The 24,847-nt window shown below is 37.7% G+C and overlaps 1 protein-coding gene across 1 annotated transcript in view; it reads right to left on the bottom strand.

The window, feature by feature from the left end:
* The window catches only part of YES1 (YES proto-oncogene 1, Src family tyrosine kinase), a 50,913-nt gene that overhangs the window by 6,945 nt on the left and 19,121 nt on the right, over positions 1-24,847 (bottom strand). The window contains exons 2-8 of the mRNA XM_085052653.1: positions 10,253-10,525; positions 5,890-5,989; positions 5,105-5,203; positions 2,053-2,156; positions 1,709-1,858; positions 1,337-1,492; positions 893-1,072 (exon numbers count right to left, since the gene is read on the bottom strand). Coding sequence (XP_084908779.1) covers positions 893-1,072; positions 1,337-1,492; positions 1,709-1,858; positions 2,053-2,156; positions 5,105-5,203; positions 5,890-5,989; positions 10,253-10,517 — 1,054 coding nt within the window. The 5' untranslated portion in view covers positions 10,518-10,525. The remainder of the gene's footprint in view (positions 1-892; positions 1,073-1,336; positions 1,493-1,708; positions 1,859-2,052; positions 2,157-5,104; positions 5,204-5,889; positions 5,990-10,252; positions 10,526-24,847) is intronic.

The raw sequence follows: 24,847 nt of genomic DNA, 5'->3' as shown, positions 1-24,847 counted from the left end.
TATGAACAATGAAAACTGATTTTGCATGGCAGGTTTGATCTGAGAGACTGTCTAGTGTTATTTAGGAAGAACAATACAGAAGAACTTTTTAGATTTTCTGTTGCTCTTTACCTTTTTAAACTTACACAACCCTTTAAAAAACCGCCAAAAGCAAACCCACATATTTGTGGTGCAGTACTGAACACAACTAACCGCTCCCTTGGACTTTAACGTTGCTTCTGTATCTTAGGAGGATAGCAAAATTTCTCTGAATTGAACAGAAGTCAGCATTTTATAAAAAATGGAATAATTGACTTGAAAATCTGCTGCTTCTTAACACTAATATGCTTATGATGTTTGTTTCTACATTCTGCCTAAATCTCTAAATCTCTGTTTCAGAAGCAGGGGGAGGGGGAAATGATATAGAGCAAAGGAAGAATGATGAAAGACTGAAAACAAGGGGACAAAGGAGCAAGTCGGGCAAAAGAAAACCTTTTTAAAATTTCCTATCACACTGCTGGGAAAGAAACACTAAAAAACCCAAAGCCCAACAGGTTTTGCTGTTAGCATGACCTGTCAACAGGCAGGCCTAATCTCATAATGACATTCCAAGCTATACAGCTCCATTTAAACGTGATGAACAGCACACACTAAAAATGAGGAGAAAAAAACCCCAGTCTTGTACTTGGAAGATTAGCAAGGGTGACACAGATGTGCAAAAAAAATCATGCCTCCGCCCACGATCTAAATCAGAACGGCTCCAAGTAGGTCAAGCGTTGCTCATCTTATTTTAATCAAAATTAACACTTATACTCCAGTTCTCGTATACCTAACATTAATTAAACATTTGATTTATTGCTGAGGTCTTAAATAACCGTTTAAATGTAGTATTTCTAACTATTCTGTCACACACCTTTTGTCATGAATTCAGTGACGATGTAGATTGGTTCCTCAGACACGACTGCATACAGTGGAACAAGCTTGTCATGCCGTAATTTCTTCATGATCTGAGCCTCCTGCAGGAAAGCTTCTGGCATCATTGTACCAGGTTTTAGTGTCTTGATTGCTACTTTTGTGGTTCCATTCCATGTTCCTAGAGAAACAGATCAGGTTTTTATTCCCCACTGTTATTCTGAGGAGATTTTCTGCTGAAGCTTTTTTGCTTCTGTTTTCTGAGCTAACAGAATAATCATAGAGCTACACTGAATATTAATTTTACCTTTACATGCATGATTATAACTGGTATTTTTGCCCTTCATTTCTTTATATTATCTTTTCATACCCTGATACTGATTTAATTAAAATACTATTAAAACATTCACAGGAAAAACTGAAATGTGTCACATTAGGTTCTTACCCATCCATACTTCACCAAAACATCCTTGGCCCAACTTAACTTCCAGCCTCAAAGATTCTCTAGGAATCTCCCAGGCATCCTTTGCTAGTCCCTGTGTTTGTGGTTTCACAGTGGGACACACTGTTGTTAGCTTATGACAAAGCCCATCGGCATGTTCTGGAAAACAGAAAAAATAAGCTTCATAGTTAAGCAGGGGTTAAGACTGTAACAAAAGTAACATCCTAAAAAGATAAAAAGAACTAATACATTTACTTTTTGTTGAAGTCAAAAAGAAATTTTATAGTTGTGAATTTTAAAAATAAGCTGTGTACACAGTCCTTCTTCCTCACAGTAGGCACATGGTTACATTGGGACACTGGAACTTGGGCTTACCTCTGTAGTGTTTTACCAACTTCTGGAGAGATTCAAATTGTGCTCTGGTTGTGATATAGTATCCACCATTGTCAAGTTTTCTGATTTTGTAGTGTTTTACATTATCACCTCTGACCTCATCCCAGTCACGTATAGAAAGGGAATAAGCACCTAGGAAACAAGTCACATATTCACCAAGAATTTAAAATCTTATTTAATGTATCTCCCCAACTGTCATTATACACATACATGGTGTGCACACGTATCTGTATCAGGGGATAGCATAAAAATGTTCATTATGTCCACCTTGGTGTTGGGGAGAGGGGGGAATGGGAGAGAGAAGAGATATACAGACACATACATACCTTTAGTGGTTTCACTCTCTCTTACTAAGAAAATACCACGCTGGTTCCCAGGATTTAGAAGTAGCCTTTCTGCATCTTTCCTGCCCATCTTACCGAAATACCACCTAGAAAATTTTAAAGGAGATGTGTAAGTAAAAGCTTCCTATGCTTTGGTACTCATGTAAGCAAAAGATTTAGAAATGTCAAGCACTGACTGGGCTACTAATATCTCAAAACAGATACAGATCAACAAAAGCAATAACATCCATATAATCAAAAGATTAAGATGACCTACTTCTATATGACTCTCATTTCTATTATTTACAAAATGCATGTAAAGAGGCCTGTACCTGCAAATACTATGATTTTCTGCTGGTTTAACAATGGACATCACCTGTACTTAACATTGAAAGGAACACCCTCCTCAGGCTATGTTTACAGGCCAGGTTGAATCAGATGACACATTTTGGCAGCACATTTAACACTGCAGCAGCTGAAACTCCCTTCTTTAAGAAGTTTTGGCTTTATGTTAGAAAACAGTATTTAATGCAAAGTGGGTGTGCATAAATACCACCAGATGACAGGTTCATTCAAGTTGGAAGGGACCCTTGGAGTTCTCTGGTCCAGCCTCCTGCTGCAGGCAGGGTCAGAAGTGGGATTCGACCTAGCTGCTCAGGATATTGTCCACGTGAGGCTTGAAAACCTTGAAGGACAGACTGCCAGCCTGGACAACCTGTACCCCTTCCTGGCTGAGCTCAGGATAAAAAAGGTTTCTTATATTCAGCTGGAATCTCTCCTGTTTTGATTTCTGTTGCCTCCCATCTTTCTCTACCTCAGCAGAGTGAGCAACTTTAGGAACAACCCTATGGTAGGTGTCATTTACTTCTCTGTGAGTGACATTCCAAATTGTTGAATCATTTTGATACCAAAAAGAAAACAGAGGTTTTTAAAGACCTGCATTTTTTTCTTGCTTTAAGTTCCTTCACAAAAGGAGCTCTTTCTTCTATACTCCCAAAGGATGCACATCCTGATGAACAGCCTGTGCACAGCGCTGTTCTGAGCCAGTGATAATTTTAAGGTCCATCTTCATATGAATTCCCAGACTTTGGAATAACACTTATTTCTAACTGCATTTTGATTAGGTGCCTCAGAAGTTACAAAGTGATGTAAAGTGTAAGTTTCAAACATTTTTGTCTGTCACTGTCTTATCTTCAAGTGAATTTGGCTTCATGAGCAATGAGGAAAGAAGCACTGGAAACTGCTACAAATGGCTTTGTGGGTGAAATATTTTCTGGGGAAAATTGTCAGTAAGGAGGGATCACTTTGTTGGCCATAAACAGAATGGCCTGTGCAATCACATAGGAATTTGAAACTTATTCCTACATTTTGTTGAATTTGCAGTTTGACTGTTGAAGGAGATGTGCAATGCTAGAAATGGACATGAAAGTGTACACACTGGAGACAATTTGGATGTAACCCTGAAGCAAACTTGAATCCTAGCTCATAACTTCATATGAAAATGCCTCTTCCCCAGACTACAACAACAATTTACAATCTATATTGTAAAGAGCTGTTTTATTTCACTACCTATATAATAATAGCAGGATTTAATTGCCTTTATTTTTAGAGACAATTAAACATTTATATTATGATGTCATTAAAGGAGCACACAACTAATATGGATCCTGTCACAAGCAGTTTCTGCTATAAATGCCTTCAGGCTTGGAAAAGGCCACACACAAAATCCTAGCAACTTGGGGCTCCGTACTGCTTTTGCACTTGTAACTCTAACTGCAATCACAACACAAAATCCACAAACACCATCAAAGCACAGGGCTAAGAAACTCCAAAGCAAATGAACTATATTCCAAATGCTGTTTTATATAATAATTTATAATACTTAATAAAACTAGCATTGGCTCTTTAAAATAAACAATTTTTAAAAGCTCCCTCTTTCATCACCCTTCACTCTCACCTCTAGTTAATCACAAAAAATTATGAAAAATCCCATCACTCTGTTCTGCCAGTCTATAGGAGCCATCCTTTCTTTGCAAAGGGCTATCATTTCCATTTTACTACCACTGTAGTTGTAATGACATAAGTTTTTATTGCATAGTTTTTAAAAAAAGAAACCTTGAAACCTTTGATTTTTTTCCAAAAAATAAACAAAAGTTAATAGTTTTAAAACCAGACGAAACTCAAGGGTGTACAATAACAGAGCATCTTTGATGCAATAATTTTTAATAGCAAAGGATCAAGTGAGAGCAGACAAGTGAAAATCAAGTGAAAATCAGGCACTTTTCCCAGATGTGCAGTAGCTAACAGAGAAGTGCACAGATCACGTATCAGGGAACTGTCATTGGCAGTATCACCCCTGTATATTGAAGCAAGATCTGTGCAACTTTGTATTTCTAGCACAACAAATAAAATCCCTTGGGACAAGCATAACCTAAAACTGTACTCCAGCAACAGTCCCACGGTCATTTTATGCGATTGTCTAAATGCCCTGGGATGTTAGTATATAAATGTAGGAAGTATTGGTACACAAAGCAATATAACTTACCAAATTCATAACAGTCCTTATATCAAACAATTTTGTCACCAAACAGTTATTATAGATTAATAGATTAGCAAAAATTGTGCGCACAAATGCTTTTTTTAGAACGTAAGGTTAGGTCATACCAAGGATATAGCTGATCTTGACTTGGGGTTTGGCAGGCAAAAATAAAGATAAAAACCTAGAGTTGATGGTGTGCAAAGTCTTTAGCTAAAAACCATCCATTTTTCTTTTATATGATACACAAGGTGTGTCCTCCAATTTTTATCATTATTGAATTCTCCCATCCTTTCTCCTTTAGCCCCACATATAACAAGCAGGCATAAAACATCTGCATGAGTGCCCACCTCATGCTTACTAATAATTATACCTTTGACATAATCCAAGTAGCATGGCTATCCTTTAATTACTCCTACTTTACCCTTAAACATTAAACACAATGAATTAAAAAAATAGTACCACCACAGGGTACAAAGTATGGAACAACAGTAAGATTGACAGGATACAATGTCTTACTCTTCTGCTTGAATGGAGTCTGCAGGAGCTACATAATTGCTTGGGATGTAGCCTGTCTTTCCAGTAGCAATGGATCTTGCTTCCCACCAGTCTCCTTCCCTGCAAAGAAACATTGATTACCTCTTCCACATATAACCAACACATAATTCCCTAGCACCTGCCATGTACTCACATTTGAACGGCAGGTAAATTTAGGTAACGTGTTGTAATTAATAAGGCATCTACAACAGTTTGTGCTGCACCTACATAAATCTTGTGTTCTGAGCAACACAAATGCTACTCAGTGGAATTTCATATTTTAAAGATTTGGGTATTTGTTTTTTTTTTTTTTTTAATGTAAAACCAAAATGTTTTATGGCTGAGAAGTGTAAATAAACTTCTCAGTTGTCTAGTCCTCATCTGCCTCTCCAGTTCAGAGACCAACTCCAGGTGCAGAGTCTGGGATGGAGCAGTATGTGTCCCCACCTTTGCTGCCCCAAAGTGGGTAGCTGTGCCTTGCTGTGGCAGGGAGGGGAAGAAAGCCACCTAACTGAGAAGAGGCTTGGGGCTGCCACATCTACCTATATCTGCACCCAAACCCTGATCTCAGCCTGGAATGTTATTGTCTTAGCAGTGTTATATATTTTAACCTCATTCATACTTGTTGAATACTGCATGCATTTAAAAAAAAAAAAAAAAAAAAATCAATCTACTCTTCACTGAAATAGGATACACAGATTTCCAAAAGAACTGAGGATCTAATTATTCCCAACAACCCAGTGAAGTCTGTGAATGAGAACACTTACGTGTTATTTATTATCTGGAACCGTTCACCTTTCTTAAATGAAAGGTCATCTGTGGTTCTAGCTTCATAATCATATAAGGCCACAAATACAGTAACACCACCTTGGGAAAAAGGAAAAAAAATCCCATATGATATAGCAGTAATGTTGCAACAGTTAAGGACTTGTCTGTGAAACAATTAATCAATTTTAATTTGGAAGCAAGTAAACACTGAGTTGTATCTCATTTTGGAAGCCAGATCAATAATCTGCTCATTTCTTAAGACAGAGCAATGCCTATAAACAGACATTCTGGAAATGTGCTTCCACACCACAAAAGGCCATCAGACACATCACTAGAACTACATTAATAATTACAGAGCTTATGTACAGAAACCTGCATGACACATCATCAGTAAAAAAAACCCAAAAAACCATAGCTTCTTTATTAAGCTTGCTTCTTGTTAAGAAATGCAATTCTGGAAGAACCTACAACACCACAATGGTGAACCATCAGCCACTAATTTTTATAAAAGTAAAAGTTCCTATTGAACTTAGCTACAAATAACTGATGCATTCCCAACTCTCTGAGGTTAAGCATCAATATTTACTCAAGGAACTGAACCAGAAATAAAAGTATTCTCTTGGGGACAAGGACATTTCTGTGCTTTAGCACTAATGATTTTTTGATTCCACCAAGTCTCCCCACCAGTGAAGCAGACCCTTGCTGAGGATGATCCATCAGCACATTAGTCCAGAGAAGAAGGACCAAGACAGGTCACATGAGCTGCACTCCACCAACCCTAAGGAATCTGCTTTCCCACCCCACTTCTGGTATGGGGCACGCTGTTGAGCATGTCCCCCAAACAGGACAGATGTGAGAGGTGGCTGGTAGGAAGGCTTCTAAGCTTACCACCAGGAAACCTTTTGCTATACTTCGAAGAACTTATCTATAAAACTGAACTAAAAGAGGAAGAGGAAATGGAGAACAGGCTGAGATGTACAATCTACTAGCAAAAATAAAGAAATATGTACCATAACTAGGAGAACGTTAAAATAGAAAACCACAAATAGACAATTCAGAAAGACTTTTTAAGCCTTAGAAATGCTATTTCTCAGTGTAATGAACATTTAAGAAGCCTAATGCTCATCCAAGCAGTAACATATTTTTAACTGTATAATACTACATCTCTAATATGTACATATATGTACCAGAATATACATTAAAGTCCACCAAGAGAAACATGTTGCATCTAATCTACAATTAGCAATTGTAAATTAGTAAGTAGATAGTAAGTAAATGAGCAGATCTTACAATTAACATGACAGTGATTAGAAAGGAAGAATACATAATGCAACGAGTATAGTCTCTATGCAATACCCTTTTGCAATGCACACTTGATGACATAAGAGCTCCTAATCACCTAACTATTTTCACTTTATCTGGAGTCTTCCTCCAGATTACAGTCTGTGATTACAGTCTCTCAGCAGGCCTCAGCTGGAAATGAATTTACAGTTCCACTAGGAAAAACAGAACAAAATCCCCACAGGAGGTTACAGTAATTGAGGTGGTTTTTTTAAGTGTGATTTATGAACTGAAAATGAATTAAAATATTCCTTAGAAGTTAGCAGCTCCTAATTTAAGTTAAAAATCAAAACAGCTCTACCAGTTTTTCTCTTCATTACTACATTATTTTGATGACTCAAACAAATATGTGGAGCAAGAAAATCTTGAGGATACAACCATATTCACACAAACAGAAAGCAAGTGTTCTGGAAATAAACCAACCACAGAGAGTTCTTAAGCAGATGAAAACAATCCATACGCACAAGTCACAATATCACAAAAGTTTTTAACTGCACATAAAGAAACTAGGAGACTCCAGAAGCCTCGAAAAACTTCAGCTATCACAAAACCTCTTTTTATTCTCACAAGTGTTACTTTTTCACAGCAAAGAGTAATATAATACATAAGGAGAACAGTATTAGCATAGAATGATTTAAACAAAGACACTGTCAAATGATTTTTCAAGTCTTGCAGCTGTTTTCTTCGTGAAACACTGTGAGGTGATATAGTTTAGCTGCTCAAGCTATCTGTAGCCACAAAAAGATTTCCCTTAAAGATTCCCTTAAAGATTCCCTTAAAGATTTTCCTTTCCTTAGGTCGGTACTCCCATCCTCTAATCTATGACTGGTTTTGGAGAGAAGACTTCATCTTCTTGTCCAGTATGGCGATTGCAGAGCACTAGTACCTGCACAGCCTCATGGAAGGCAAGAAAACAGCAGTCCATTTTTCCGTTTTGATTTTCAGCAATATTTTATGAATTCAAAGTATCTGATGACCGACAATGTGTAATACAGGAGCAGTGTTACTAACTCAGATTTCTTATTTTCTACTCTAAAGGAATAAAAGATGGCTCAACTCTTTTCAGCCTCACTACAGGCCATGATGACAACCATATCATCCTCTTGTCACACATCACTGATCAACTGGGTAAGTACTATTGACACTTACATCCTGTCTGACAAACCCATCTATTCTCCTCTCTTGTGAAGCAAAGGGCTACAGAATGTGATCCAGTGTTTTATTGGTCACAAATACAAAAATCTTACAGACGAAGGTTGTCATCTCGTTCACTCACAAAAACACCCAATTTTGACTGATCTGAAAAGCAGTACTGAATGAACCAAATAATTGTCAGTACAATTTCATGTATGTATGTATTTATTTATTCATTTTAAATGTGTGGTTTTTTTGTGGATGGGCTGGTTTTACAGAACAAGGAGGAATAATTTCATATGCAGTATCATTTTACCTAATTGCAAATCAATGGGAGCATTCACACAAATCAGCCTGCCTGCTGATAACTGATTTCACACTGATGAGATATTAGACTCTCTTTTCATGAGAAATCGCTCTGGTTGACTATTGCTCAAGATATAATGTGCTTAACTACCAGCAGGAACAGAAACAGGCAAGAGAACATCTCCTCTGGTCTCTGCAGGAAAGGATTTGCGGTACCTGGCAGGGGGCTACATCGCTGATGTCTGGTTATGCCCAGGAATGCCTACAAGCACTGCTGGAGATTCCTACACAAATGAAGAACCAGATCTAGCAAGAAGAGGTTCTTGGAGGAGATGAAATACAATAAACTTTCCTCAGCAGAGCTAATGAATATAAAGAAGTGATGCTCTTTTTTCATTTTTGCACATCTTCATCCAAACGGGGATTCAGAGCTGATTCATAAATGAGACAGGCTAGATGTTAATTTTAATTATTTGGTTTTTTATGTATTCCCAAGAAAAGGACTACGAGGTGATCATTACCTGACAATTCATATTTGGTTTCCTGAATTGCTTAATGTCAAGGTCAGAATGGCTTTTCATGGATCTCAAATTTCTTGTGTTTAAAGGACTTTAAATGCTACTGTAACAACACAAACATATGGACCAAGTGCAAGCAATTATGCCAACATTAGAGGTTTGTGGGAAAACTAGAAACAGACTAGTAAGAAATTATTTACTCTGTTTTGTGAAGTGTCTGTGCAGAGCTTCTAGAATAAATGTCTTTCTTTCTTGAATCTTTCAAAAAAACCCAATAAATCACAGCTTCCTCTCAAAAATGTTTATCAAAACTATGATATTAGCTATGTAGACAAAATCAGTATTTTTGTAAGTTTTAAGATTTTCATATAAAGGTGGTTTTATAACATCAAATGTGCATGTTGTTTTAAAATGCTGTATCTTCTACAGCTCAGCCAAGAAGGTCTCTGTGTGTTGCAAATTCTATTTTTACATTTTCCACTTTGGTTTTAATATGACCACCAATATTGGGAATTCTACTCTTTCATTTCACATACATTGTTCCCATAGTAAAGTGCACAGAATATAATGCAAATCCTGTTAAACTTTATAAATTGATTCAATGTTGTATTAATATAACTTAAAAGTAACCAGACTTGAAACCAGTTTAAAGTACCAATTTCCTGAATCTGAAGTGTTTTTCATTTTGTACATCACTCCAAGTTTAAAGCCATTATCCCATATACATCCCTTCAACAGCTTAGAACTTAGAGTGTAATTTCATCAACTATTCCCGTTATTGTCTTTAGGAAGTCTTAAGTTTCTCTGTGCTGTGATCCTAATTGTCTCTACAGAAATAAAAGCCAAAACACCCAACCTCCATGCCCCAGTCAGTAGTGAATACAGGCTGAATTATTATTTGAGCAGTAAAGATATTGAAAACCAGGAATCTCTAAAAGGCAATTTATTTTAAATTTACAATTTATTTCTGTGCTGCAAGGTGTCATAGTATTTTTTTGACTGTGACTATCAAGCAGCTATATTAATAAATAATAATAATAGCATTATTTTATGTAACACTCACCTGTTAAAGTACTAGGATATGAACTTGGCACAGCTGAAAATGAAGATGATGCTCCTCCAAAGGGTGTCATTCCTGAAGGCCCTCCAAAAGGAGTCATGGAATGACTATTAAAATTAACTGCTGATCCCTTTATTGACGGTGACTGTGTTGCTTGGCTGGAGTCTGATCCATAATGACTGACATGGGAAATAACAGGTTCTGGAGCATTTTCAGTTCTGTATTTCATGGCTGGGCCTTTACCTTCTTTGCTTTTAATGCACCCCATGGTTGCTTCTGTGAGAATGAGGCAGGAAAAAAAAAAAAAAAAAGAGTTCACCTTCACGATGTGTCTTTTGATAGCAAACACATAATATTCCCAAAAAGTTAATCTAAATACTAATTTATCACCATTAAATCCCATGAAGAGTGTGAAGTCTGGTGAAATAGCGTTCTGGAATAAAATCTACACCATTACCAGACCAGGGAAGCCCTAATTATTTTCCCTTACAACTTCACATACTAACAGCACATTTGGATTATCCTCCATTCCAGTCACTCAATGGACTGTAAATGGCAGCAAAGAAAAAAAAAGGGGGAAAGACAAAAGAGGGAATCAGGCAACAGATGAGGAAAAGACACTGGAGTCTTCTACAGCAGGGTGGAGGGGGAAACAGATGTGACTTATCCAGAGTCAATTATAGGAAGCAAATCCAAAGCAATTATACAAAGGAAACTAATGGGGCATTTTTGCTTTCTTTTTAACATCTGTGCAATGAAGTCTTGACCAGATGGTGACATTGCAACTAACACCTGTAAAGATATAGAGAAGTTTTCATCCATTGCCAGCCTTGCAAATATATTTCACAAACAGACCTCAGATATTCACAGCCACAGGACAGGGTTAAACTCTTAGTTAACTAAAATTGCAAAAAATAAAAATAAAAAAGGAAGAAATTACATTAACCTTAGGGGTTTAGAAACAGAACTGTGCCCAGACAGGTGACAATTTATATCCCTGATGGCCCAGGATTGCCACCAGCTCCCACTACAGGCAGACAGTGCCAGAGCTGTTTACTGTGGGGACACCTATTACCTGAAGGGAATCAGACAGGAGACCTGTCACCAGCAATTAACACTGATGGAACCTTAAGAAGTCACCACCTGCCATTTATCAGGTGGTGACAAGTGGCAGCAGGCATTTTCTGGCTTACCTTAGCTGAGAAACAAATCAGGAAGAAAACAGTAGTGTCTAATAGATGCAGTGCTAGTCTGGCATTAGAATTCCTGCATTATTCACAGGAGGGGGTTTAAAAATGTACTCTAACTTCAAAAGTAAAACCTCTACAGAAATAGGAAATGAACTGCTCCACATTCTGTAATGAATCAATTAAAAAAAATAAACAGCAGGAGTCTGAAAGCATGAAAACCACATATTTTGATAAGTACAACAACAATTTCATGGACTCTAACTAACAATTAGGGAAACACAGTATTTCCCAATGTGTGTCTAATTATTCAAGTCCTTCTTTCCTTGTTAACTATTAGACACAGAAATATGGAACAAAGTGAATTTTACAAAACAAATACTGCCTTCATGTAGTCTCACTGAGAGAAACTAATACCCTCCATATAACTAACTGTTACAATAATAAAGATACTGTAATTTCCTTAAGAACCACGAATCAGAGTTCCTGGAGAGAACAAGGTCCACAGACAGTGAAAGACTACAAAACTTACTGCTCAAAAAGATTAAGTATATTCACCCTGTCATTTCAGCCCCTAATACTGCAATGTAATACAATTACTGATGCAGGAACAAGTAGCAACAAATAACTGCCCTTTTACAAATCACATTTAAGGTTTTCCCACAGAATAATGAATCATCACAAAGCACACCTCTTCAATTATTTTTACTCCTCATACTATTGCCAACTTATTAACTATGAAAAAATGCTAACAGAAAAGGCTCAAATATGTGCACAAGAATGCAATGTGCCTAAATATGTTACAAAAAACCTTACCATCTACAGTAGAAAAGCCAGTTATTAATTCCCAATAGAAGTCAAACATCCAGAATCACATCCTTTTCATTTCTATACTACTGAGAATAAAGACTGTAATCCAAAACACTTTCTTTTGGCCATGTGGCTGCCTAATGTGAATTCTTGTCTTCCTCTGAGGCCTACTTGATTCTTTTTAAAAACCTTAAATCAATGTTCTCTGCTAGCATTGAATAAAAATCCAATCACCATTACAAAAATTTCTTTTCTAATAGCACTGATTCCTTGCCTTTGGCTAGAAGTTAAACACACAATTCAAAAGTCCATCACCCTACTAATGTTAATCAAGTAGATTAAAAGGGAAGTATACAGACATCTGTCCAAGTGTACATCCCAAATATTTTTCCTTCCTTCTGGCATTTGCCTAACTTGTAACAGACTGATAAGACCTCAAGATTAAAAAGAAAAAAAAAAAAGAGTAAACAATTTACCGAGTCCAGTAAAACTGCTGGATTCTGCCCAAGGAATTGCTGATTTGATCAAATGGCTGGTAAGTACTATCACCCATCCGTGCTCACCCGCTTAGGCTGTGTTAGCAGCAAGAATTTACTATTGGTACATTTGAGTGTCACAAAGAAAAGCCCCTACTGAAGACCTGAATTCATTCTAGAAAAACAGAATCAACCTCTCCCTTGCTTCTCCCCTCCCCAGCCACTTCACTGTTAAGGTAATCTTCTTTCAGGGGTTAAAGAGATTAACAACAGAGATTCAATCAGCACTTCAAAGAGAAAGACATTCAGAAATAAGCAGACAAAAATGTAAACACTCTACTTTTATAACTGCATAGCCACAAAACAAAATTGAGCAGGCAAATTCTTAGTATTCGAAAGCAAAAAACACAGGTATGAACTGCAGTAAAATACTGTGTATGCATTTGTGAGGAGGAATTAGAGGCATGAGGGGAGGGAAGATGACATAAACCAAGAGCCAGCAGTTAAAAAACCCTGACTGCCCATCCTGTGGGGCAAAACCCCCAACGACTTAGTATTGTTTAGTCTTGTAATAAATTACTGGATAAAGAGCAAAAAATCCCTAAGCAGCTGGTGTGCAATGTTGGATTTGATTATTCTGGTACTGCATTTGTTATAAAAAAATGTATGTAACTGAAATAACTTCACAACTATTTTTATCAACCTTTGCCTGGCCAGCAACAAAATATCAAGGAATACCTTTTTGTCATAAAAAACTCACAGCTCTCCTACTGATGAGGAGACAACTCTTTAGAAATAGATTCAGATGGGAAATTCCTGTTTGTATTGCAGGCCCAAGGTATGTTATTCACCAGCTACTGATTTCCCATTAAGTTAGATCATTATTTTAGACCAGATCAGTGTCTGAGGCAATCTACTTGAGTAACTTCAGCATCTTGTTCTTTCTTTGAAACAAACATTCACCTATTGGTTCTGATCACTGTGCCCACATGTTTTCAGTGGGGGAGGGTGGCAGTCAGCTTGCTGGAGGTATATCACGAAACCATGTTCAGAAAGCATGGACTTATACAAGCCCAGCTGTCTTGTTCTGCCTTCTAGATGAAAACAAATCTATGTTAGAATGTTTTCAAGTAGAAAGAGAAGCTAAAATAATCACTGTTAAGGACTGTTGAAGGTTAACAGGATGGCCACAAAATTCAACAGAAGAATGACAGTACTCCAGGAAGTAGGAATCAAATGAGATTTTAGTAGCATCTCACTGGATTTGCATTTTTTGGAGAAGTCATATAAAGGGCAACAGTTAACTGTCATTCTATACTCTACAAACATCTCAGACAATGAAGACCCTTAATAAACACTCTGACAAGATGAGAGCTCCAAGAAAGTCAATGCTGCCCTCTTATCTTCCCAGCTCCTTTTTATAGTGGAGGTGGAGTGCCAGATCACGAGGAAAGCTTTGTTCAACAGCAACTGATAAGTGTGGCCAGTAAAAGTATTTGTGTTGGCTTTTTTTTTTTTTGCTTTCCTTAAAGGATGAGCCACCAGACCAAGAAAAACAAGTTTTTCTTCTAAAGCCAGTGTATCTTAGGATACTGACAAATTCCCTCAGGGTGTCTGCAGCATTGTCCATCCAGCCCAGAGAAGTGGATGTCACACTCATTTATCTAACGTGTCTTTGCTCCTTCCAGTTGGTAGTTCCAGAAGTTCCTCCTGGTTCCTTGAGATGTGAGATTTTCAGAAGCGCTTCAAGGAAGGTCTTCTACTGGCATGAAGGAAGATTAGATAGAGTTTTCTTTGAAAGAGGTGATTTCAACTTGGGTGGATAAACTGACAGTCTGTTCCAGCTAGGTGCCTTAGAGCGAAGCCATCAGCAAATGCCTCTAAACACTGAATTCCCTTTTCCCCATTCTCTACCCAACAGCACCAAGATTTTGAGGGCTAGGTATTAGCATCTGAAACGCTGAAGACCAGGGGCTGAGTGAGCCTCAAGTTTGTTTCACTTGCTGTAACGGATTTGATAACAAAACCCATTCACTATAGAAAAACCCCAACAAAACAACCAACCAACCAAAACAAAAAAAACCCAAAACCAAACAAACAAAAAAAAAAACCCCCAAAAGAAACACCCCCAAAAAATTGGGGAGTTTCCTTTTGGGGCCAACTGAATACTCTTCTGATCTTGCACTTTGTTACAATGCAGCATGTCCCAGATGCTTTCTGGAGACTTCATCATGAGGTAAGGCCAGGAGTGACAGTCACACCTAGCACTTTCAATGTGCCACAAAGAGAAGGATGCTCTAGGGACTTCCTCTCTTTTCAACCTCTCTCATAAACTGGGTACTGTACCATAACTAAGAGGTAGAGCAAAGAAAAATCACTAAGGGAATGGCAGTTTGCAACATTTTGATTGCATTCCTTTTGACTAATAAAATTGTTCATACAGTTAGAAAAGAGTACATAGTGATTTTTCACTACAAAGAATGAGTAGAGTTACAAGAACAAGCAAATCAAATCTCTTTCCAGAAGGATAAAGCAAGACTGCAAATACTTTCCCACTTAAACAAAAAATTATCCAACTAAAACATACCTACCCCTGTTACCTAGCACAGAAAAGTAAGTTAATTTGAGGCTCACAAATAGCTAATAAAAAGATTAGAAAAACATTGAAGATTTCCACTGCTACTCTACCTTCACTTCTCAGTGCTAGCATAAAAAAATAAATTGTTTCTGTCAGGACAAGACATGCCTTCACTTCTGTGAAACAAATGTCTTACAAAAAGGTCTTAACTTTCAACTAAAGTAATGATTTAAGTTATTAAAATTTCATGCAATGATAAAGACAGGATATTCTGTGGGAAGTTTGCTAATGGATCCATTAGCTGGCAGCTGTCTATTTCCTCAAACAAGTGTAGAGCTGATTCCACATGTCACTGGAGACTCAGATCCTATACTGCCTTTTTGTATACTGGGCAAACAACACAGAGCATCTGCCAAACAGCTGGTTTCAGCTGGTGGTATTGAAAAATCATTTATTAGATGTGACATAGACTGAAAAAAATGAAAACCACTAGTAAAGATGCTAACAAGCTCTTTGGCCAATACTATAACATCCAGCTAATTCAGTCCATCTTTAACAGGTCACTGCTTTGGTATGAAAACAGAAATGGGCTTTCTTGTCTACAAAAAAACCCTGCCTTGTTTGTAAAGGACAATAAACTAAAGAACTGCCCTGTGTTCTTTGCAGAGTATATGCAATTTTTAAAAATTATGCAGTTTTTATCACGGGATATAATTTATCTTTTATGAGCTGCCATAAATTGCAGGGTTTGCTTATTTTACCATGAACAATCCATGACATTTCAAAGACTGATGTTCTACTGTATTCAGTTTTATAATTAGCAGTAACATTAGTGTAATGAGACCTTAGAGAGTCTGCATCATTATGCATTTAAAGTGCAACTGACATGACCTTGCAATTAACGAACTAATAAGGAGCAAAATGTGAAGATAAAAGAAGCATTTAAAAAAACTCCACTGAAGGAAGGACTTACGTTACTTGAATTTCAATGTTTAGCACACATCTTTGTGCAGTTCTATCCTAAAAAAATAACTATAAACCAGTATTATTAGAACTCAGCTTGCCCATATATTAAAATATATATTTGAAATAATTCTCTTTATTACTGAGGCAATCTGAACTGTTGAATCCTAATGGTTGTACAGACCTAGTCCTTCTCTGATCGTGACAATACAAACATACTAAACAAAAAATTCTGGGGCTGATGACTTTGATTTCATAGCAGCAGAACAAACCCCAGATTATTTTCTAATAAAGCTACGGCTAGCAAACTCAGGGTAGCAAACAGAAGATTCTGTACACAGAAAAAACAGTGAGTATAAAAATTCTTTTTGGGTGGATATTTTGTATTTCAGAGCCAAAACTACTGGAAATATTACGTATTTCTATTCTGGTTCATGTTTTTTACAGCACTCAGAATTTTAAATTTGCTTTAAATTAATGATTGATACTGATCCTTCTACTGGAGGAGCCAGTTAACTGGCTTACAAGGTCACAACAACCATGCTCTGAAGGAACACTAGATTCTACATTGTTACCTGAGAAATTAGGATAAGCAGAAATTGCTAAAAGAATAAGGTCTTTCAATCTCTCATGTCCTTCTCTGAGCTCCTGACTTTTTTTTGGAATGGAAGAAGTCCAATGGAAGCGTGCTTCCTCTGAGGTCTGAATGGCTTGGACATGGGAGATTTGATCAGACTTTGAACATCATACCTATGCAGGAGTCAGGATCTACAGTCCTCCAATTCAGATCGTCCCAGGCAAAGGCTTGTCTCCTGAGGAAACATCTACTGTCCTAGTTGGAACTAACAGGTAGATGGAACTGCCCTAGCAGGTGGTACAACCCTCATAGCAATGCACAACAGGCCCTAGCAATCCAACTGCAAAGTCCCATTGGATGACAAAGTTGAAGGAAAAATTGACTATGGCAGAACAGAACAGAGTGGAATTAAGGATTATCAGCGAAGCAAAGTTCAGAGATGTGAATACTCTGTTTTCCCTCTCAGTTACATTCTTCCTTTTATCTGGGCCAGACATGTAGGACCTTCTCCCACTCACTCTGTACCTGGACAGCTAGATCTGTAGAGGTATAGATTTGGGTACCTTTAAAGTATCTTTCACTTTAAAGACAGGCACAGGCTCCAGGAGCATACTGGGGACAATAACAACATCATGGATGGTATCTGCAAAACACAGTCATAAATTTGTGCTTATTTATAGTGAGAGTTTCACCTACACTAACTAGGGTAGTAGGTTTTCTTTGACCAGATGTTATATGCAAGAAAAGGCAGTATTTCAATCAGACTAGGAAGTGGACAAGCTAGATTAGAAGCGGAAGAAAGCAAGCCTACTGTAATTTTAAACACACTTCTAGGTAAAGAACACCTAGTTCATTATTCTGTCTTCAACAGTGACCTCTGCCTCTAACCAGGCCATGCCTTGGAAGATGAAATAAGCAGGATGAGTGCAGACTGCTCTGACGTCCCCCAGTCTATAGCTCAGAAAGCTCAGTCATATAAGCTGGGTCCTTAGTCGCAGCTACCTGAAGAAAACTCCAACAGGTATGCCCCAGCTTATAAATTTAAACTAATGTACTTATGTTGATGCAACATCTGCACAGGATTTGCATTCCAGTATATCTTCACTTGAAATGTTTTATGCTTACTAGTTTAAGTAAGAATAATCTTATCCAAGAAAATAAAAGTAGTTATTAGTATAATGGCACTGATTTAAACATCACAAACCTTCTGATCTAGACAAGGCTCAGGAAAATCCACAGGGGGCGAGTATCACAGCCAAGACCAGGACTAAAAGTTCTTGCAAGTGCTACTGTAGCAGCTTGACTTTAAGTCTGACATACCAGTGCAAGGCTTCCTCATCCAAACTGTTCAAGTATCTGAAAAAGCACACTCCCACCATCAAACTCATCTTCCAGTTGCTCACACGAGCAATCTCCACTTCAGCTGGAAGCTGCCTACCTTGTGTGCAAGACAAAGAAAGCACAAAGGGAAGAAGTTGCTGGGTGGAAAAAGCCCCAAGCAAACAAATAAATACCTACCACCCCAAACCCACCCACAGCAGGCACAGAGCCTAGCAGGGTACCTGACTGACATCCAGAGGGAGCTGCTTCTAACTTCCAAAGCAGAGCAGAGCAAAGATGTCAAATTTAAGTAGTTAATTTTTAAAACCCCTGCCAGCTGCTTCTATATAAAGAAAGTTTGTTTTCAGGTTGTATTCTGAATTTTGAATGAAGTCAACATATTGCTCACATTCTGAAAGGGTGAAAAATAATTTGTGCTTTTGTACACACAACAAAAAACCTGCCAACAAACCTAAAGCAGACAATGCAAAATATACATCACTGATGGATTAATTTTCTTTATTCCAGCAGTCAAGACCACAAGGGAGAGATTAACTAAAACATCAGAACTGCAAAAGCAGTTTTATGTGATGAAATATACAATACATATACATGAGACCATTTTTAAAATTTAGAGTTACAATGTCGAGCCATACAATTTCAAGCCTTACCACACAAAGACATTTTCTCTGACAACAGATGATACCCACAGACAAAACAACCAATATATTGTCTAGACAATATTACTGCTGCTCCATTGTCTTGAACATTTAAGTACATAGTCAATAAATAAATGCAGAGAAGGACAATTCTGCTGGTTTTTTTTTATAGTGCAATGGCTATTTTTGCTAATTTGTAAATAATTACAGGTATCTTAAAAGCTAAAAGTCTGCTATGTTTAATAAGTCTGGCCAAAAGATTATTTCAAATACTATGGCATGTCATACCTTGTCAAAGATACATAGGATATTTCAGACAGGATGTAGGAATCAATTTATAAATAGAAATACTTTGTTTTCATTGAATTCTATTTGGAAAACACCAAAAATCATGCCTAGTATCATAGACCACTTTCATATACTCAGTTTTCAGCCATTCTATTTAAGTATATGAAAAATTACAAAATTATCTAGAAGTTATTTCAAAAGTCAGTTTTAAATTTTGTTTACTAAAGTAAACTAACATTGCTTTCTGGGTCTCACAGCATGAAGCATGCAAAACACCTTCCCGAGGGGCATTTGCCTTACAAAAAAAAGCGACATAAAACTGACATGGTAAAAGAACAAATAGCAGCATTTTTGTTCTGAAAAGATAATTTAAGAAGCAATTTCTTTCAATGTTCAACTATGAACTACATATGAAAAATGGACTACAATTTGCAAGCTCCCAGAAACTCAGAGATACTGAAATTCTTATGAATCATTTTCATCTTCTCAGCTGGGCATATTTTAAGATGACAGAGGAAATCAATATCAGCAAGAATCCTCTTGCAACTTCATTAGTCAACTTAGAAATATAAAGGAAAGGAAAAGTTGCAGGAACTTAGGAGATGAATCAATGAAAAATCCTATAATAAATGACTATTATTTCCACCCAAATTATAATGCAGGGTCACCGATAAGGAATCTCTTGGAACTTAAAACATCATTTATTTGCTGTTTGCTAACACTGTTACTTTACATTTGCACATTCCTACTTTGCAGACACAAATTTCCCATCTACTCTTTGCCAAACATCGCCCTAAGCTGAAAGTAAATTCTCCTTTATTCTCAATGCTGTTTTATCCTAATATACTTGACATGATTACCATGTTAAGAAAAATCAGTAATTAAAGTATTTAAGTCCAATTGCTGACAAAATGTTGCAGCTCATTTATTCAAGGACCATATACCCAGACCTCCTTCAACAACTAGCTCTTTGCTGAACAACAGGATTTCAAGAAGACTACTGGAAAATATCAATCTTTGGACTAAAACAAGACGTGAAAGTATGTATAAACAATTACAAACACACATGTACATTGTTCTCCATGAATCAATAGCTTGTGTTTTTCCTTCGTACACAGAAAGTGAAAACTACAATTAAATTGTAAAGTAATTCCAAATTAAAAAAAGAAAAAAAGCTGACACCTGCTAAATAACACCCTTATGAAAAGGAAAGAGCTGGACTATGTTTTAACTAAACAAGAGTTATTACCCTAATAGCTATCATTAGTGCTGTTCTATTGTTTCTCTACTGACAGATATAATAGTGTTCATAGGCAAGAAGACCAGGAAAAATTATCTTAATTAGCTTGTCAGGCATCTTGCACAATAGAGGCCATAGGGCTGCCCTAAATTAATTTTTCCTTTTATGGTCTTGAATGCACACACATGCTCAAACTCATTCAAAGTGACTTATGGAAAGTTCACCCACAGTTTGGACAAGTCCTAAATTCTGAACACAGGAACTACCAAAAGTAGGTGCCTCACATCCCATCTGAATTTAATGCCGACATCCAGAAAGCACCTTTGCCTTGGAGCCTTACCACTACCCTGTTCCTGTTTTCTGTGTAAGAAAGATCATAGCTTTCTCAAGCCTTCCCTTTGACAAGACTCACGCAGTCCCACTGGACTCCAGTCTATCAAGTGGCTCTTCAGTCACTCAACCACCTCATTTTCTCCAATATCCCTCAATTTATTTAGCACCTTCCATTAACAGTGATCCCTACAGACAGACATGGCATTCAAGGTAGGGGCTATTCCTTAATGCTTCTTTCATAGCAGAATGTTTTGGATTGGAAAGGATCTTCAAAGATCATCTAGTTCCGGCCCACATGACCTTGAGCAGGGATATCTTCCAGGTTCCGCAGGGCCCCACGCAACCAGGCCATGAACACTTCCAGGGATGGCACATCCACAACTCTGAGCAATTTGTCACAGTGTCTCACCACCCTCATGGTGAATACTTCTTACTTGTATCTGATACCAAGGTCTTTCAGTTTAAAACTGCTACCCCTTGAGCTGTCACTACAGGCCCTGATAAAAGTCTTGCTCCTTGCTTCTTACATGCTCCATTTATAGACTGAAAGTCCACAATAACTCTTCCTGGAGCAATTTCTTCTCAAGACTGAACAATGTGAATGCTGTCTCAGCCTGTCCTCATAGGAGAGGTGCCCCAGCCCTCTGATCATCTTTGTGGTCTCTGGGCCTGCTCCAACACTTCTACACTGTTCTTACATTTGGGACCCCAGAGCTGGATGCAGCACTCCAGGCAGGGTCTCACCAGAGGAGAGCAGAGTGGCAGAATCACCTCCCCTGACCTGCTGTCCACACTTTTTCCGATACTGCCCAGGCGATGGTCATCTCATGTCCAATTTTTCATCCACCAATATCTATATTCTTCTTTACAGGGCTTAATTCCTCCTCCAGTCTGTATTGCTGCTGGGGATTTCCCTGATCCAGAAGCAGAACCTCACACTTGACCTTGTGGAAGGAAAATCATGATGTTCCCTGGGCCCACTTGAGATCTTTAGTATTTATTTTGACAGCAGCCTTATGATTCTCAGGTCTTTTTCAGTACTGCTCTTGAACAGAAATTTCCACATCCTGAAAGCATGGCACGTATTCTTCCTGCTAAAAGTACAATAATAATTTTTCTGTACTGAACAGGCATGACTCTCAGTTAATCCAGAAAACTCCAATCCTGGAGCTGTGAGACAAATTCGGAAAAAAAAAAATTTCCCAAGTCTACCACTCATCTGAAAGCAGAGACAACAGGACATAGTAAGAGTCTCACCATTACTCTATTCAGGGTTTCTTACAATTATCTCCAATACTTCACTGCCCTGTTCATCATCTGCCCTGCAGGCACCCGGCACTGCGTTTTGCTACGCGCATGGATCTTAGCCATGTGGCAGTTCTACCTTCCAAGTTCATCTGCTTCTGCAGGATGAAGACATTTCTGCTGCACCTCAGTAAGCACATCACCACAGGAAAGCACTCACATTCTTCCTGTCTTTGTAAGCAGGACTGGCTTATTTGTAGGTTACAGCCACTTCTCCTAGACAAAGGTTAGTTCCTGTAAAGTAGGTGTATCCTGTCTCCAACAGAAAAGTTTTGCTCCAAATGTGGGCATTTCACTACTGATTTCACAAACTTGCTACTGAAAAAAAACCAAGTCATGCTTTGCTTTCTAAAACCAGAGTACTACCTTCCCTTACATTTATGCTTAAGGGATCAAAATATTCAACCCTTTCCAGCTCCAGACTAGCAATTAGAGCGACTTGTACCAAGAGTAACAAGCTTGCAATGATGGCAATGTGAAACCACATAGTGTTTGCTTCCTGTTCCATGTTTGCTTTCGTTTCCACTCACCTTCTGCTGATTTTTACGCTACCACTTAAAACCGCTGCAAGGCCTTTAAACACAGTTCATAAAAGCATTTCTGCAAAAGATGTCAAAGACATACTTTTCCTGAGGATGTTATTTGATGCAGTGAAACAAAGGGAAACTATCTTTGTATCTCCTGTGATGGGGAGCATTATCAACATACAGCTCAAAAAAAATGAAGTCTTCAAGCATCTCCAAAGGATATTTTAGAGATGACATCAGTTTTCTGTTTCCCTTTTTAAAAGATTTTTTGTATTAGTATTCCATCTCATTTAGCATGTTCCAAGCACGAACTAGCCAGCAACGTGTAAAACACATCATCAGTCACTACTCCCTGAACATGAGCAAAGTGAACACAACAGGTAACTTTGGTAAGTTTTAGCTATGGTACAGGATACCAAATAAAACAGTAATAGACGAGAGAAGGGTGAGTAAAGGAGAGCGAAGAGATGCTGAAAGAACAACTACAGAGGGCTGTAAGTTATCTTTAAAAGAGAAACAGACTACTAATAATCAAAGAGCAATAGAAAATAATAGTTTTGACACGTTTCACGTAGGTAGATACTGTTAACTTCCAAAAGGTTGTACCACAGCCAAAGACACCCTTCGGTTTTTGACCAGTTCAGGCAATGCCCTTCTAAATAGGTAGGTAAAAGCCTTGGCCATTTTGTGTTCTCAATCACTCTGGTACCTTGTTTTCAGGAGTATACAATGTATGTTTAAAGATTCTCTTAAGGCTAAGTAACTGCTGTTCAGTAACAAATTTTCTTGTTCCTAACCAGTAAGCAGGGCTTTTGACTCGAAGTATTGCCAGAAGGAAGGACAATTTCCATTTCAATTAAATGTTAAATTGACGGGTGGAGGGAAGATGTTAAGGATTTAGCAGAAGCATGCACATCAAACAACTCACTCCTCAGTAACATGCATGAGTTTTTGAAATTTTGGTTACAGTTCAGAAGGATTTCAGTCATGTGTAATAATGAAGGAAACAACAAATTTACACTGTTCAAAAAGAACTAATGTTTCCTGATAGAAATATTTCAATGACAGAACTGCTCATCTTCAAAAATAAGCAGCATGATTAAAACAGCTTAAATAAAAACCACCTTGCTGCAGATTTGACAGTCACTGACTGAAAATTTCAATAAACCCAAGTATTTATTGAAAACAAAATAAAAAATACAAGCATTTAAAATAATGCCATTTTATCATGTCACCATAAAACAAGAAAAACGAAGAAGTGATGTTCTATGTCTCTCCTGAAAGCTAAGGGAGACTCATTATAAGTCCTTTTAGGCAGTTTTCTTACTCATTTCAGTGTTTTGGTTCTTCTTATACTGATGGTTTACATATATGTAAAAACTTGTGTTTCTCACTTCTCAGAAGTTCTAGTAGGAAGCTGCATTTGAGACAAAGTTACACGTCATCCCTAGCCAGCAGAAATAGGATTTCTTTGCTAAGCTCCTAAAGTTCCAAAATTCCTTAAGTCCTTACCAGCTTTATAAACTTAATACTTCTAAATGTCATCTTTCCAGCAGGAAGAAATGCCATACTATCATTCCACAGGCTAGCTTTAAGAATCACTTTTGCATATTTTTGAAACACTGTCTCCTGGACACTGTCTCCTGGACTAAACACAAAATACATCTGCTGGAAAACAGGTTTTGGTGTTTGGAGTGATCTGTGGACTGCTTGCTGGAATCTACTGCTATTCACAAAGAGTACTACTAAGAGTGGTAACTCTGCGTGGTAATTCTAAGCAGAATTAGAGGTAAACATCTCTACCTGCAGCCACCAAAGGAATGGCACAGTCGACTGGTTACCAGCCTAAGGTAAGATCTGCACAATGCAGCACTAAACCCCAAATACACAGTAAGAATGGAGAAATACACAGAAGGAAGTAACTCCTTTGGAACTGTCTACAAGGAAGCAGTAGATAGCACTTCGTATTTCCACCAAGTACTGGCTATAACTCAACAGGAAGAAGGGACATTGTCCCCAAGCAAAGTCCTATTCGGCATCAGATGGAGAGCTCAGCAATTGCTCCTTATCACACAAACTGGCAGGTTTGCATTTTTTGCTCATACAACACCCAGCATTAAACTGCCAAGCTAAGAATGGGGGGAATTATTCAGCAACTCCTAACTGGTAGAGACTAATGGGATTTTTAATGTTCCGTCTTTGAGGGAAGATATTTTTTCCTCAAAAGCCTGGCAATTTCTATTTGATAAATTCTCTGCTAGTGCTAAGGGCTGGTGATGTCTTTTACATGCCCTCATAGCTTCACACAGCTATTATTCCTGACTTTTGCTATTTT

This window comes from Lichenostomus cassidix, chromosome 2 (assembly GCF_008360975.1).
Source record: "Lichenostomus cassidix isolate B80296 chromosome 2, HeHo_3.0, whole genome shotgun sequence".
Classification (NCBI taxonomy): domain Eukaryota; kingdom Metazoa; phylum Chordata; class Aves; order Passeriformes; family Meliphagidae; genus Lichenostomus; species Lichenostomus cassidix.
The sequence above is the reverse complement of the archived record's forward strand: the minus strand, read 5'-3'. Positions and strand labels throughout refer to the sequence as shown.